The sequence below is a fragment of the Parasteatoda tepidariorum genome, chromosome 5 (genome assembly GCF_043381705.1).
Source record: "Parasteatoda tepidariorum isolate YZ-2023 chromosome 5, CAS_Ptep_4.0, whole genome shotgun sequence".
In the NCBI taxonomy this organism is placed as follows: Eukaryota; Metazoa; Arthropoda; class Arachnida; order Araneae; family Theridiidae; genus Parasteatoda; species Parasteatoda tepidariorum.
In genome coordinates this window covers 16812256-16825699 of record NC_092208.1, presented here as the reverse complement: position 1 = coordinate 16825699, position 13444 = coordinate 16812256, and the positions used below count along the sequence as shown (strand labels likewise).

General features: G+C 27.4%; 2 protein-coding genes across 5 annotated transcripts in view; one reads left to right on the top strand and one right to left on the bottom strand.

The window, feature by feature from the left end:
• Positions 1-927, bottom strand: part of LOC107456963 (eukaryotic elongation factor 2 kinase) — a 28898-nt gene extending 27971 nt beyond the window's left edge. Inside the window, exon 1 of one of the 2 annotated variants that reach the window (XM_016074971.3) lies at positions 340-927. The gene's annotated coding sequence lies outside the window, so the exon portion shown is untranslated. The remainder of the gene's footprint in view (positions 1-339) is intronic. The other variant, XM_043044825.2, reaches the window with a different exon arrangement.
• Positions 928-1001: 74 nt separating this feature from the next.
• On the top strand, positions 1002-8003 carry LOC107456964 (Cytochrome c oxidase subunit 6B). 3 transcript variants are annotated; one of them, XM_043044826.2, is made up of 4 exons: positions 1002-1171; positions 3814-3913; positions 6757-6871; positions 7817-8003. In XM_043044826.2, the coding sequence occupies exons 2-4, from the start codon at positions 3819-3821 to the stop codon at positions 7868-7870; spliced, it is 264 nt and encodes an 87-aa protein (XP_042900760.1). In that variant the 5' UTR covers positions 1002-1171; positions 3814-3818; the 3' UTR covers positions 7871-8003. The 3 variants fall into 3 exon arrangements, with proteins under 3 accessions (XP_042900760.1, XP_071037256.1, XP_042900761.1); XM_071181155.1 differs by having other exon boundaries at positions 1154-1362; XM_043044827.2 differs by lacking the exon at positions 1002-1171 and adding an exon at positions 1259-1317.
• The last annotated feature ends 5441 nt before the right edge of the window (positions 8004-13444 follow it).

Below are 13444 nucleotides of genomic sequence, written 5' to 3'. Positions count from 1 at the left end.
CTCACTTTGATCAAACTGACAGTCTTATTTTTGAGAAAATTTCTATATTCGTTTTTCGGCCAAAATAGTAACCAAAATTTAGCAACAATCGGGCAGTGACGTACGAGAAACTAAAAATACATCATGGAAAGGGACAAGCTCCCAGAGTAGTGCTCTTAGTAATATTTTTTTTAAATTATTTGAGGAACTAAAATATTTTGACCCTTGGTGAATGTAGTCAGCAGTAGCACAAATAGGTACCGATGCAGAAATATTTCTTGATTAGTACTATAAATGAAAAACAATTTGGAACTACTAAAACTCAAAATCATGCCAGATGAAGTAAATAAATGAATATACCTTCAGCAGTAACACTTGCAAAAGTTGTTCGAAACCGAAGTATTTTCTGTATTCTGAAACCACTGAAGACATGAGGATAACAACAACAGTTCTCACAAAATAAGAACTCGCAGAATCAGGATTCGGATTAAATAATCGGGATCTGGTTGCAAATCGTTAATGTAAAATTTTTATTTACAATTATACAGACTCAAAATGAATTGAATCAATTGCAATCAGATTTTAAATCTAATTGCAAAGAAGATCGTATGGAAAATTTGCTCAATACTCGAAGCAGGTTTCTAGAATATTCTCCGAGGATGTAAGCTAACACCTTGACCTGAAACAACCTACTTTAAAACGTTTTAATTTAACAAAGTTTTAAATATCGACTCGAATTTCGCCTTTACAGCATGCAACTGTAAAGGCAGTAGAAATAATGATGAGATTTTATTATTAGAATCTTCACACCTCACCAAACCACACTGATGTTTGTAAACAAGATAATAATATGCAGAGAGTGCAGATACAGCTGTACTCCGATTGGTACAAATTTTTTACATCTGCTGCGGAAACCGCGCCTACATAGGACCAGTACATGTTTCAGTTTGTGCCAAACAGGTACACTTTAATGAAACTTTTAAGAGAATATATAAATGCATCAAAAATGAATGAAAAGTTTAAATTGTCTGTAAAAAATTTAAAATAAAAGTAGATTAAAAATTTCGTATCTGTAAAAATTTTTATTTTGAATTAGTTTAAATAAATATGGCAACATTATTGATTGACTCAAATTAAATATTTTTATGGCAACAGCTCAATGCCCTTCATCTTCTGCATAGGAGCTACGAGTGTAAGTATTTATCGTATTCTTTTAAATTAATTTTTAAAAAAATACATATTTATGTGTTAGACAGTTTGAATAAATTTTCAACTAGTACTTTATTGAACTTCAAACATCTACTGCCCAGTTGGAGAATTTCGAAGGATCCGTATTTTGTAAACAACGAAGCAAATTGATGGAATTATTATAGTCTTTATCATGTAAATATTGTGTATCTATAGAATAAGCTGTTAGCTATTTCCAGGGGTCTGTTTAGAAGAAATTTGGGTCACAAAATATCTTTTTATAAAAACGAACCCTTCACAAAATAATTTATCTTTTAATCGGACCCTTCACAAATTTGTTTATCTTCATTATTGTTTTGTTAATAGAATAAACCCTTCCCGGGGAAAAAAGAGAAAGACTGTCCGAAACGAACTAAGTTTTCCAAGTTTCCCTAAATTTAAATTCCAATTGTAGTAACTAAGAAAATATTTCTACTTTTGCAAACATCGTGTGCACATTCTTATTGATATTAAATGAAATTCTTTTTGTGTAAATAAATAATTGATCAATTTATATTTATTCATAAAATCAATTAATAGAATATTACGTAAGTAAAAATTTATTTCTGGCAATTTTTTAAATAAAATATTATAATTTTAAGAATTGTTTAAATTTACTTGATGTCTAACATATTAAAAGTGATAGATATCTAAGTCAGCTGTAAATTTCTAAAAGTTTACTAAACAACACTATACAGTATTAATTGGTCAAAAAAATAAATTCAGTATTGAAATTTTTTTAGAGTGGCACCTTTTTGATGCATCTATCTGATGATTATAAATAATTATTCATGCTAAAAACTTACATGGAATGTTGTAAATATGAAACAAACGGCATTTTTCAAACCATGAAGTCTATATTATTTTTTATTACACACTTAATTCTGTTAGGCATCTCCTTAAAAGCATATCTGAAATACATGATTCTTCAGCTTATTTACGACTTCCACTGATCAATAAATTATATTTAGACAAAATTTTCACTAAGTTCTGCCAATCTGAAATTTTAATTTTGTTATTATGCAATATCTCGTTTACAAGTCATTTATTCTACCCTCACCAGCACTCTCTCTCTCTTTTAGAGTTCTTCCATGCTTTACCTTTTTTTTTTCTTTTTTTTTTTTTGGACTTATTTGTTAGAAAGGAAAAAAAACGAAATTTCGGATAAACTTAGAGGGGAAAAAATCCCTAATAGTATCAGTTAGAATTGTGGGGGGCGGAGTTAACGACCATGCCAACCTTCATCTATCAAAAGGTACCTCGTGATTGAATCAAATTAGTATGTCTTATATACCACTGAATTGGTGTTTAATTTTCGTAGTGGTAGTTAGGCCACAATACTCCCCCACCAGAATTTTATCAGGGGTAGAATTCGATGAACTGATATCACTAGTTGCTGTACTTGTGAAAGGCCGGGAGAGCTGGATTAAGGTCACTGGGTTTTTGATTTGCTGAATGTAAGCGGTATATTAACTTCATGATCATAGTCACTCCTGTGCAGTGTTTTCATCGTAGAAAAAAATTGAGTGAAAATTTCTCACCCTTTCTCATAAACAGGGTGAAATTTCAAAAAGTTAAGTGGGATTTCTAAAAACACTTGGAAAAAAATCATTTCTTTAATTTTAATTCATTTTTAACATCTTCTATTTTTTGAAGCATTGAATATTTTTGGTGCATCATCATAGAAGATTTTGCATTTACAAGGTATGACGATGTCCATCTTACATTAGCACATAAAAAATTTGAACGTCTTACATGAAGAAATCTTACCTACGGTGGACACGTGGTTTCAGAGAAATGTGTTCTGAAAGGGGTTACGTGGTTGTGTTCTGTTCGAAAAGGTTCTGAACAATATTGGTAAATAGGGAAGCTGGATAACAAGGCAGATGTTAAAAATAATGAAAGATCCAGGAAGAAAAGTGAAACTGATTTTATTCCAAATGGCGTAATTCGAAGCTATTTCCAAACTGCGAGAAATTCGTGAATTTTGAAATTGATTTATAGAATACACGAATTCCTCGCTGTTATCATTTTTTAATGCGAGAAAATAAAAAAATATATGCGAGATTCTCGCGCTGTAGTGAAAACACTGCTCCTCTGTTGTCTTTAGCAGTGGGGTGTTTGCAGGCTGACATTGTGATCGAGACGATAATGAATTGCAACAGCGTGAGGAGTCACAAGTAGCAAGTCCACTGTTCAATGTGGATCATCTATCAAAAGGTACCTCGTTATTGAATCAAGTTAGCATGTATTATATACCAGTGAATTGATGTTTAATTTTCGTAGTGGTAGTTATGCAACAAAATTAAGGAACAACTTAGGCAAATACAAAAGTATAAGATTGGTAATCTGAAAAAAATAATTCCGAAATGGCTAGCATTTAAAAAATTGGTGGGTAGAAAAAAAAAAATTTGTTTTTAACTTATATTTTAATAAATAGCAATTTTGTCACAAATTCTTATTTTTATTGTAACAATGTTAATCAATGTTATATATATTTGCCTCTTTTTTTTAATTTATTAATATTTACAATGTGTATAATGTTCATATATGTAAAAATAATTTGAAATATTATTTTTTTCATTTAATAATTTTTTCCCTTTTTAGGTATAATGTCAGTTGCAGTCATGTCTCAATCTGAGCAGGAAAAACCTAAGTTTTGGACCGCTCCTTTTGATCCTCGTTTTCCCAACACAAATCAAACTAAGTTAGTATTTTTAAGTCAATTATGCAGTGTAAAATTATTATGACTTTGTCAATTGTCTATTGTCCATTGTATTTTTATTATTACTTTTCAAGAAATTGTTCTTTTTTATTTTTTGTATGTTTAATGAGGACTAATCTTTAAAACTAGGAATATTTTGTGTGTTAACTCCATACATTAAAAAATTTTCTAATCATTTGGGAATAAATGAATTTGCTTCCTTTAAAATTTAAATGCAAAATCATCAACCTGTCTCATATTTTAATAAATGAAAGCCAACTGGTTTAAAGTTGATGTTAATATCTTTTTCACAATATTTGATCTTTTGTTACTTAGTTAAGAGATAATGTTAAAATAAATCAGCAGCCATTAGCATTTTCTATATATTCTAGAAAAAAATGTCCTATATTTATCCTGTACTAAATATTATTTATTAGGGACTTTTTAAATTACTAGTTTTTTCTAGTCATTTGTTAATTTTAAAAAAAAAAGTCAAATTTGTCAGAATAAATTGACAAATGAACAACATATGAAAACTTAGTTATTAAAGTGCTTTTCTGATAACTTATTATTCATTTTAAACTTTAAATTTTATTGAGATACTGGACTAAGGCTGCAATAAAATAATTTTACACTTTTGTAGTCTTGTAGAGTTTTAATAAAGCTTTGTTTTGTTGTTTACTTTTTGATTTTTTTTTTCACCTTTTTTCTTTATCCATCCAAAATCTACAGCAGATTCGTTATCAATATCCTCGGCACTCGTTTGAAAAAACATAAACAATAATAGGTTTTGGCCGTTGTCAACATTTTTGAATGTAAATGATTTTTTTAAGTAAAAAATGTTCATACATTGTGGAAATTGACTCTTTGACATGGATTAAAAATTTTTAGTCAGTTTTCGAAATTTGTCAAATACTTATCCCTTATGTATTTCAAAAATTCCTTATCATGCATTAACCATATGCATATCTTTTCTTGCTAAACATTATTTTTTTTTTAAAGATGCATCTCTAAATCTATTGTGTATTGGCACTGAATTATTTTAATTTAAAATTAATATAATTGGTTAATTAAATTTGCATCTAATGTTGAAAAGACTATCATTAAAAATAAGGTTATTCAAGATAAATTAATATTTGGATTGGCTTTATAATAAAATAAATCAATTAAAATATAGTTGTATTCACAGAAATGTATATTAGTTGAAAGAATTTAAAAGTGTTATAAAAGATTAATACTTGTCATTCTAGCATTTATTTAAATACCAATTCTATAATGAATAAATATTTTTTAAGAAAAAAATAATGATCCAGTTTGACATTTTATTCTCTTAGTTTTTGTTTTACATAAAATTCATACTAAGTCTCAAAATTGCAATATCTAAAATAAGAATCAATTACAATAGTTTTGTTCGATATTATGACAATTTTATGAGGTCTGTCTTGAGCAGAGTTTGTCACAGGATCAGCTTAATTTAAATCACTGTTAAAATCATGATTTTAATCACTTTGTATTTTTTTAGAAAAGATCACTGATTTAATAATAATGAAAAAATTATAATTTGTAACTAGTTATCATTTTTGCGTAAAATTTAGAAAGACTTAAACCTATTTCTTATTTATGTAAAATACCTGTGTCTATTAGCATATTTCTGGAGTGTAGTATAGCTATTCAGTTGCATTAGAACTGTTATTTACGTTTGTTATTATCACAGTGTTTGTTATCAGTGCTGCTCTTCAAATGAAGAAAAAATTACACTTTTATTCTACACAACTACCAAATGATTAGGACTTCCATTTCCTATTTTAAGTGATTGACCTACATTTGTGAGATAAAAAATTTTATGAATATTTAAAAAAGATAGTTTCTGACTTAACAAAGATATATTCTAGTAATTTTATTACATTATTTATGAAATTTATGCTAGGAAAAGTAAGATGTTCAAATATATTACAGTATCTGTAATTTTCGATTATTTTTTTACTTAAATCAATATTATGAAAGTATGAATAAACATCTTTCATTCTGTTTTTGGAAGACATTCGGAAAATATCTTTTCTAATATTCCTTTTAATTTACTTATTTTATTTTTTTTACCAATAAATTTGTATGTATTTTCATAAATTAAAATAATAATTCATTTTACCAGAAGGTTTATTTTAAAATGGGAAGTTTAAACAATTTTATTACATGCTAATTTTAAAGAAATATTTTTTCTTCTTTTAAAGTTTTGCTGTAACGTTTTATTTATATTTAGCATTTTTAAGTGCATTTTTAAATTTTTTTCTTTTATTACTGTATATTTAAATTGCAAATTTTATGTCTGTAAAAAGTTGAAAGTTCTTAGTTGTGTGATTGAAAAATAAACTTAGTTTAACTTTTTTAGAAATCCAAATTTTTTTATATGTACTTTATTTTATTTTTTTATAAAAAACAGCGAAAGAAGAAGAAAAAAAATTTCAAAACCGTGGTACTTGGGTTCTTTTTTCCCTTTTCCCCCACCCACTCTCTCTTTAGTTATGATCTTTTTATATCTCTTTAGTTATGATACATATTTTGTAGAATAAAAATCTAAGATTTTAAGGTTTTTGAATGCATTTTTTACTGAGAAATTTATCTAGTTAAATGAGATTTTTTATTGCCAGCAGAAAATGCATGCGAAGTTCAATCTTATACTTTTCTGTCTTTGCTGCTTGGACTGTTCAAGTTTTTTTTTTCCTACGTACATTTTAACTGCAAAATTCTTTATTACACCTCTACAGCTTTAATTTTTATCATTACTGTAAGCAAAAATTAGTCTATTTATTAATTATTCTTTGATATCCTAATATTTCTGCAACTTTTAGAAATTGCTGGCAAAACTATCTTGATTACCATCGCTGTCTAAAAAAGAAAGGAGAAGATTATGAACCTTGTCAATATTTCAAGAGAGTTTATAAAATCCTTTGTCCTAATGCTTGGGTAAGTTTCTATAGTTACTCATAAAAAGCCATTACATAACATATTAAAAACTGGTGAGTTTTTTTTTTTCCAATAAAATAGCTGTCGGCTTTGAATTTGGAAAAACCAAAACTAATTCTCAAAAGATTTTTCGGGAACTGGACTTGAAGAATTTCAAATTTTATTTATTATTACTTTAAACAGTACAGTAGAGGTGGAAAAGGACATTACGTGCTGTATCTAAATCATGAGTGTATGGGTGAGAAATTAAATATTTGCTCACAAATAATAAATGTTTAATTTATTCTGACTCTACCCTGTTTAACTTTAAAATAAACTTAAAACACTGCTAAAATAATTGCTAATAATGCTGATTGTAAATCAAATGTGTTGTGCAACTATTTCTATTGCATAACTTGTTTGGAGAAAAGTCTAAAAAATCAAGGTAATTGTGAGTACCTCATGTTTTAGCACAAAAATAGCATGATTCATAACTTTATTGTATCTTTTAGAAAGAAATAAACATTGATTAGGAAAGCATCCTTTTAAACCTAATAAATGCATACCCGACAAAATACTGTAATTTAAACAGTAGCAAGTATATTGTAATGTATTTTAAGTATAAGAGTAACACATAACTAAAAAATTAATAATAAAGCTTGTACTCCCAGTTGCAAAATTTGGGAAATTGATAAAATTGATCTAGAAAATCAGAGAACATTTTTTATTATGTTTGCGGTCACCCTGAATTTCCTAACATTTATTTTAAAATTAATCAATAATTACTACTTTAATATTAAAATATTTAAGTGATGTTTTGATTTAAGAAAATTTAACTGCATTTGTTAAAGTGGACCCTCTAAAGTTTTGGATAAAACAATACATTTTTTTTTTTTCTATTTTATGTTTTGAATAAGAGTTATAAAATTCATGCATCCTTATTTTCCATATTTTTTTTCTCCCTAGCATGAAAAGTGGGATGAACAACGTGCTGAAGGAAGATTTCCAGGAAGAATATAAATCAAGTTGTTAGGATTATTCTCATGAATTTCCTTGTCATTTTCTTCTTTTTTTTTTAATTTAATAATTGTAAGAGAAATATAATAATCTTATATTTGTGTTACTTTAGAATAAAAAGGTACATTGTATAGTTCTTTCTTTATTTCCTTTGTGTTCTTTTTTTTTTCTAGTATTCTTTAATTGTCATATTAATATTTAATACATTACTAAATATTTATTTAATTCTATTTGCTTATAACTGTCTCTCTGTAAATCGTGACATCCATAAAGTTCATATATACTTATTTTAAATATAGTTTTTTTATGGAAATAAAATCTTTTTAGTTTTACCATATTACATGTTTTTCACGTAACTCCAAAAGAATGAACCTGCCCCTTTCTAGGATCAGTTTTATAGGATGCAGCATTTTATTAAAAGCCTGACTGCATTATGTGTTTATGAAATTACATAAAGATAATTGTTACTTTTAGTTTAATGTTTTCTAAAGTTAAAATGTTGCTTTTAAAAGTTTCTAATTTGAATGGATTACTACCAATCCATTCAACTACTTGAAACCAATTAAAAAATTTTAGAGGAATCCATTATGATCTGTTAAATATTTGCATATTATAACTTATTATGAATCATGATGCAAAATATTTTGTCCTGATATTCCTGATTTTTGGGTGTGTTCAAAACAGCGTACCATTTTCTATGAATGTTATGCAGATTTTCAAATAATAATTTTTTTTTTGGCAATGCAATTAAAACATTTAACAAGTTTTATCATAATTTGTATAAATTTTGTTGAAAGTTTCTAGCATACAAAGCATATTAATGTCGAGAATCTAAACTAAACTCAGTGGCTAGGTAACTGTGCCTGTCTCAGTTTTCTTGACTTTTGGGCTCTGGGGTGCGAGAGCAGATGATCTGGTTGGGATGCCAGGCCAACTCAGAACCCCCAGTGTTTAGTTCCCATGCGTGCTTAGTATTCATTTTATCGATTCACTGATGGGATGAAAGGCTGAATCAACCTTGCTCGGCCCAAGGATAGAACCAAGGACCTGTGGCATGACAATGCAAAGTGCTACAACTCTGTCTTGAGAATGTAATAGTTATATGAAACCTTTTATTGTGAAAAGAAAGCCCATCTGTTTATTGTGACCTTCAGCCCATGTATTTCTAAAGAATATATTATTCTTTTAAGAATACTCAATTGATTTCCATTTTTAGAATATTCTGTCATGTTAAAGTATATGTAATGGTCCGAAAGAATATATTCGACCTGTAAGAAGGATTCTTATGAAAGACTTCTTCCTGTTAAAGTATATATAATCTTTATAACTAGAAAAGTAATCGAAAAAAATAAATCATTTCTCCTGCAGTAAGGATTTTTATTCTAAGTCTTATTTTTTTCAGGCAGGGTTTTTACATTCCTGGAAATGTCTGGGAAAGCTAGAATCAATTTTAAAAAAAGGTCGAGGGGGGGCATAATTTCACCCCAAAACTGGGAATTGTCAAGGAATTTGGCACTCCATTTTCCACCATAATTTGCGCTTGCACAATTTACTGCTTACTAACGTTGCAATGTTATGGACTTAAAAAATAAAATTAGATTATTTTTTTTCCCCTAGCCGACCGTTATAAAGTGTATTCTGAACATTCTGTTATTCTTAAACATTTCTGCAATGTTGTGAATTGGATGTCCGAGTTCAGAACTTAAAACTTCTGCCTTGAGAGAATTTAGTTGTTAGTTATTTTAAAACTTTATATTAAGCATATTGTAGCTTTCTCTTTTTACAAGTAGTACATTTCTGATTCCACCATATTTTGAATTTTTTTTTCCTTATCAATAATTTTTTTTTCATACTCAATAAGTTCTTATTTTTGTGTTTTAACAGGGTTGCCACTCTACATGGAGAACAGGGAAAACCTGGAGAATACAGGGAATTTAAAAATCACCTAAAATAACGGAAAATGCAGGGAATTTTGATTTTTTTCTTGCAAACAGGGAAAATACAGGGAATTTTGTTTCTTATTTTTGTCTTTTAAAAAATGGTGCCCACTCAAAGCGTAATCTATGAGATATTTAGCCATGATATTTCAGCTATACTAAACTATTTCACAGGGTGGCCACCCACCTGGAAAACCTTGAAAACCTGGAATTATCAGGGAATTTTTTTATACTGGAAAAAACCTGGAAATATCAGGGAAATTTGGATAAAAATCTGGAAAAATCAGGGAATTTTAAAGAAAAGCTGGAAATTTTTTCTTTGATAATTTTTTTAATTTCACTAATTTAAATTATTTACTAATTTTCTTAATTTAAATTATTTCATCCATTATACCCACTTTTTTAGACGGAAATGTATCGCTAAACAGTTGAAATATCATTAACTTAACAATACTTTGTCTGCATCAAAATTTGCTCCATTACAGCTCTGTCAAACTAGAATACCACATAAAATTCTCCAACGGTTTGCTAAACGAATGCAGAAACCTTTGACCGCTATGGGACTGTGTAATTTAGGAAAGATTCTGGTGGAGATGGAAAAGGGGATTAGGATATTAACTTCTGTTTTTTTTAAGTCTGTCCTTGGGCTGAATTCATTTATGGCTCAAGTTTGTTCCGATGCTTTGGTGGTTATTTTTTTTCTCGATTTTGACAAAATGTTTTTGTATTTTTAACTTTATAAAATTCTCCAAAAATTAGTTGGTTAAATTTTATAATAATAGATTTTATATTGCACTCTTTTTCTGAAAGCTTTTGTATTCCCATTCAAAGAAATCTGAGAATTATTTTTTCTGAGCAAACCAACGAATCACACATTTTTTTACAATCGCTAACAGCAATGTTTGTCGACAAATTGTTACAATTGTTGCATTAATGGGAATTTTTTCTCTTTCATTTTAACCTCTTATAACATATTTTAATTTTAAAAAAAGGCTCCTTTGTTGATCAATATATGATTTTTGATTCAAAATTTTGTATCAAAACATTAAAAAATAAATAAAAAATCTTGAAAATTGTCAAAATAAATTATTTTTTTCAAGTATGATATGTTAAAAAAGTAACATTTTGGATAAAATATTTTATAATATAGACACTTTTCTTGTACACATCCTATACTTTATAAGAAAAAGAAACAAAAACCTGGAAATTTTAAGATTTTTATCTGGAAAAATCAGGGAAATTTGAAATCTGATTCGAGTGGCCACCCTGTTTCACTTACTATAAGTTTTTTTTTAAAATTAATTTCACAGTTTTGCTGTCGTAATTTATATTTTCTATCTATTTATTCATCTTATTTATATTAAATAAAAAATCTTAACATCTTTTCTCTTTGTTTTTTTTTTTTCCTCCCTTTTATTTTTAAAAATGTTCATCAGTTCATTACATAGATTTCACTTATTTATTTTTTGCTTGTCAGTTGATAAAAAGCGCCGTTTTTTAGTTATTTAATCTATTTCACATAGTAAATAAAGATTAATTTTAATTAAATACTAGGGGGCATGGCATTGTTAAAAAGTGCTTATTTTTGTTCTTAAAAGGGTGCTTTTTTCATTGGGTGTTTTTAATAAATGCTTAATTTTTCCTTTTGCGAAATGAGAATTTTTTTTTATCATGTCGATTTTTGCAACAAATCTTGCAAAAACCGTAGTTTTCACATTGATTTCAACATTTTCAGAATCCATTAAACCACAATCCATTTTGACGTACCGTCGGTCCGTAGAAAGCGGCAATCATTTTACTTGTTTAATGAAATACACATGTGCATAGACCGAGTGATATAAAATATTTTTTTAGTGCGTAAAAGGTGCTTATTTTTTTATTGAGCAATTTGGCTGCATACTCTGATAGATCAGTACCATAATCCTTGAACTTTACTTGGGATCATTAACTAATATTTTCATGTTTGTTCCAGAGCAGTCAGCAATCATAAAGGTTCATCACCTCAAAATTCATTTAATTTCATGAAAATAAGAATTAATTGAGATTTTTTAATCGTGGTATTTTATACCTGAGGGACTGTCCATTATTTGCACAAAAAATTTTAAGCTTTTATTGCACTTATTATTATTATATACTTATTGTATTATCACTTATAAAATTTTCAGTACTCTTTAAGTTGTTTTATTAAAAACTTAAATAATATTTAGAGGCAAAATTTTAAGTATGAAGTGAGGGGCTTTCTCTATTTTAAATGCAGCAAGAAATCTTACATTATTCAGATTTGTCATGGCAAAAAGTTTTAATTCATCTCATTTGATTTAAAAGTAATTGAAACAAAAAATTCATTAATAACAGATTTGTTAAGTATTACATAATGTAGTAACCATACAATAATTTATTTCTGACAAAAATCTTTAGCTGCAATGCTCATTATTTAAATTTTAAAATAGAGATTTTTTTTTATCATTTCCTTAAAAAAATATTCAACCAGGTAAAAAAATTTAATAGGGGCTATTCACATAAATAATATTAATTTTTTTTAAGTTTGCTTAATTCTTAACATATAAATAATCATCTTCATAAATTCAGTATGGCCAATAATATTAATCTTGTAAATTTTTTTTTTTAAATATGTTTTTATAAGTAACTTTTATTTAAATCTCTCACTAACTTTTTTATAATAATGGCTAAACTAATTATAAGTTTGAATTAAAATTATTTATTTATATCATTTACTAAAGTAGTTATTAATTTAAAATATAGATTGGGCCACTCAATATTGAATACATTTAAAATTTTCCATAAATCGTTTTTATAATGGCTAATATAGTCATGAAGACAACTGCCAGGCAGAGGCAGGCCTGGAGGAAGTTGATTGAGGAGGCCAGGGCCCACGCGGGGCTGTAGTGCCATTTAGGAAGGAAGGAATATAGTCATGAAAAAAAAGTTTTTTTTTCTGTCAGAAACTAGTCTTGATCATGTAAAATCTTTGGCAATCATTTTGCATTTTGTTAATATATATATGAAGAACTTTCAAGAATAGGAAGAAAAATTTTTTATTAATGCGCATATCCTAATTATGATTTTTTTTATTTTTTAAGTGCTTAAAAGGTATTTATTTTTTGTTAAAAAATTTGACTACCCATCTGAATATGGATTGTTTATCTATTCATTAGTTTCTTTTTAGGATGGTTTAATTATTGGTGTTAAAAATGTTTTTTTTAATTATTTCTGATCAGAATTGACATTATTTAAATCATCTGATTTTTTTTTAAATTAAAATAGTTTATTAATGTTTTTTTTAGAGCTGCAATTTTAATTTACATTTTTATTAAATTTTATTAATTTAAATAAAATTTGGAATTTCACTTAAATCTACCTGAAAAATGTCAGGTAAAAAATTTTCTTTTTCAGTATGAATCCTGCCCAGGGCCCGGTTGAAATTCTTTAAAAAATTTATAATGGTTTATATGTATGAAAAAGAAACATCTGCCGAGTGCATATAAAATGTTCTGCAATGTTTTTTGCGATTGAAAGCTTGCAACAACTTGAAAATATAAACCTTTAAATACTAAATTTCCAGCAAAACTATGTACCCAATCCAGAAGACAAGGGAACCCCTGGACCAAGTATTGAGAGA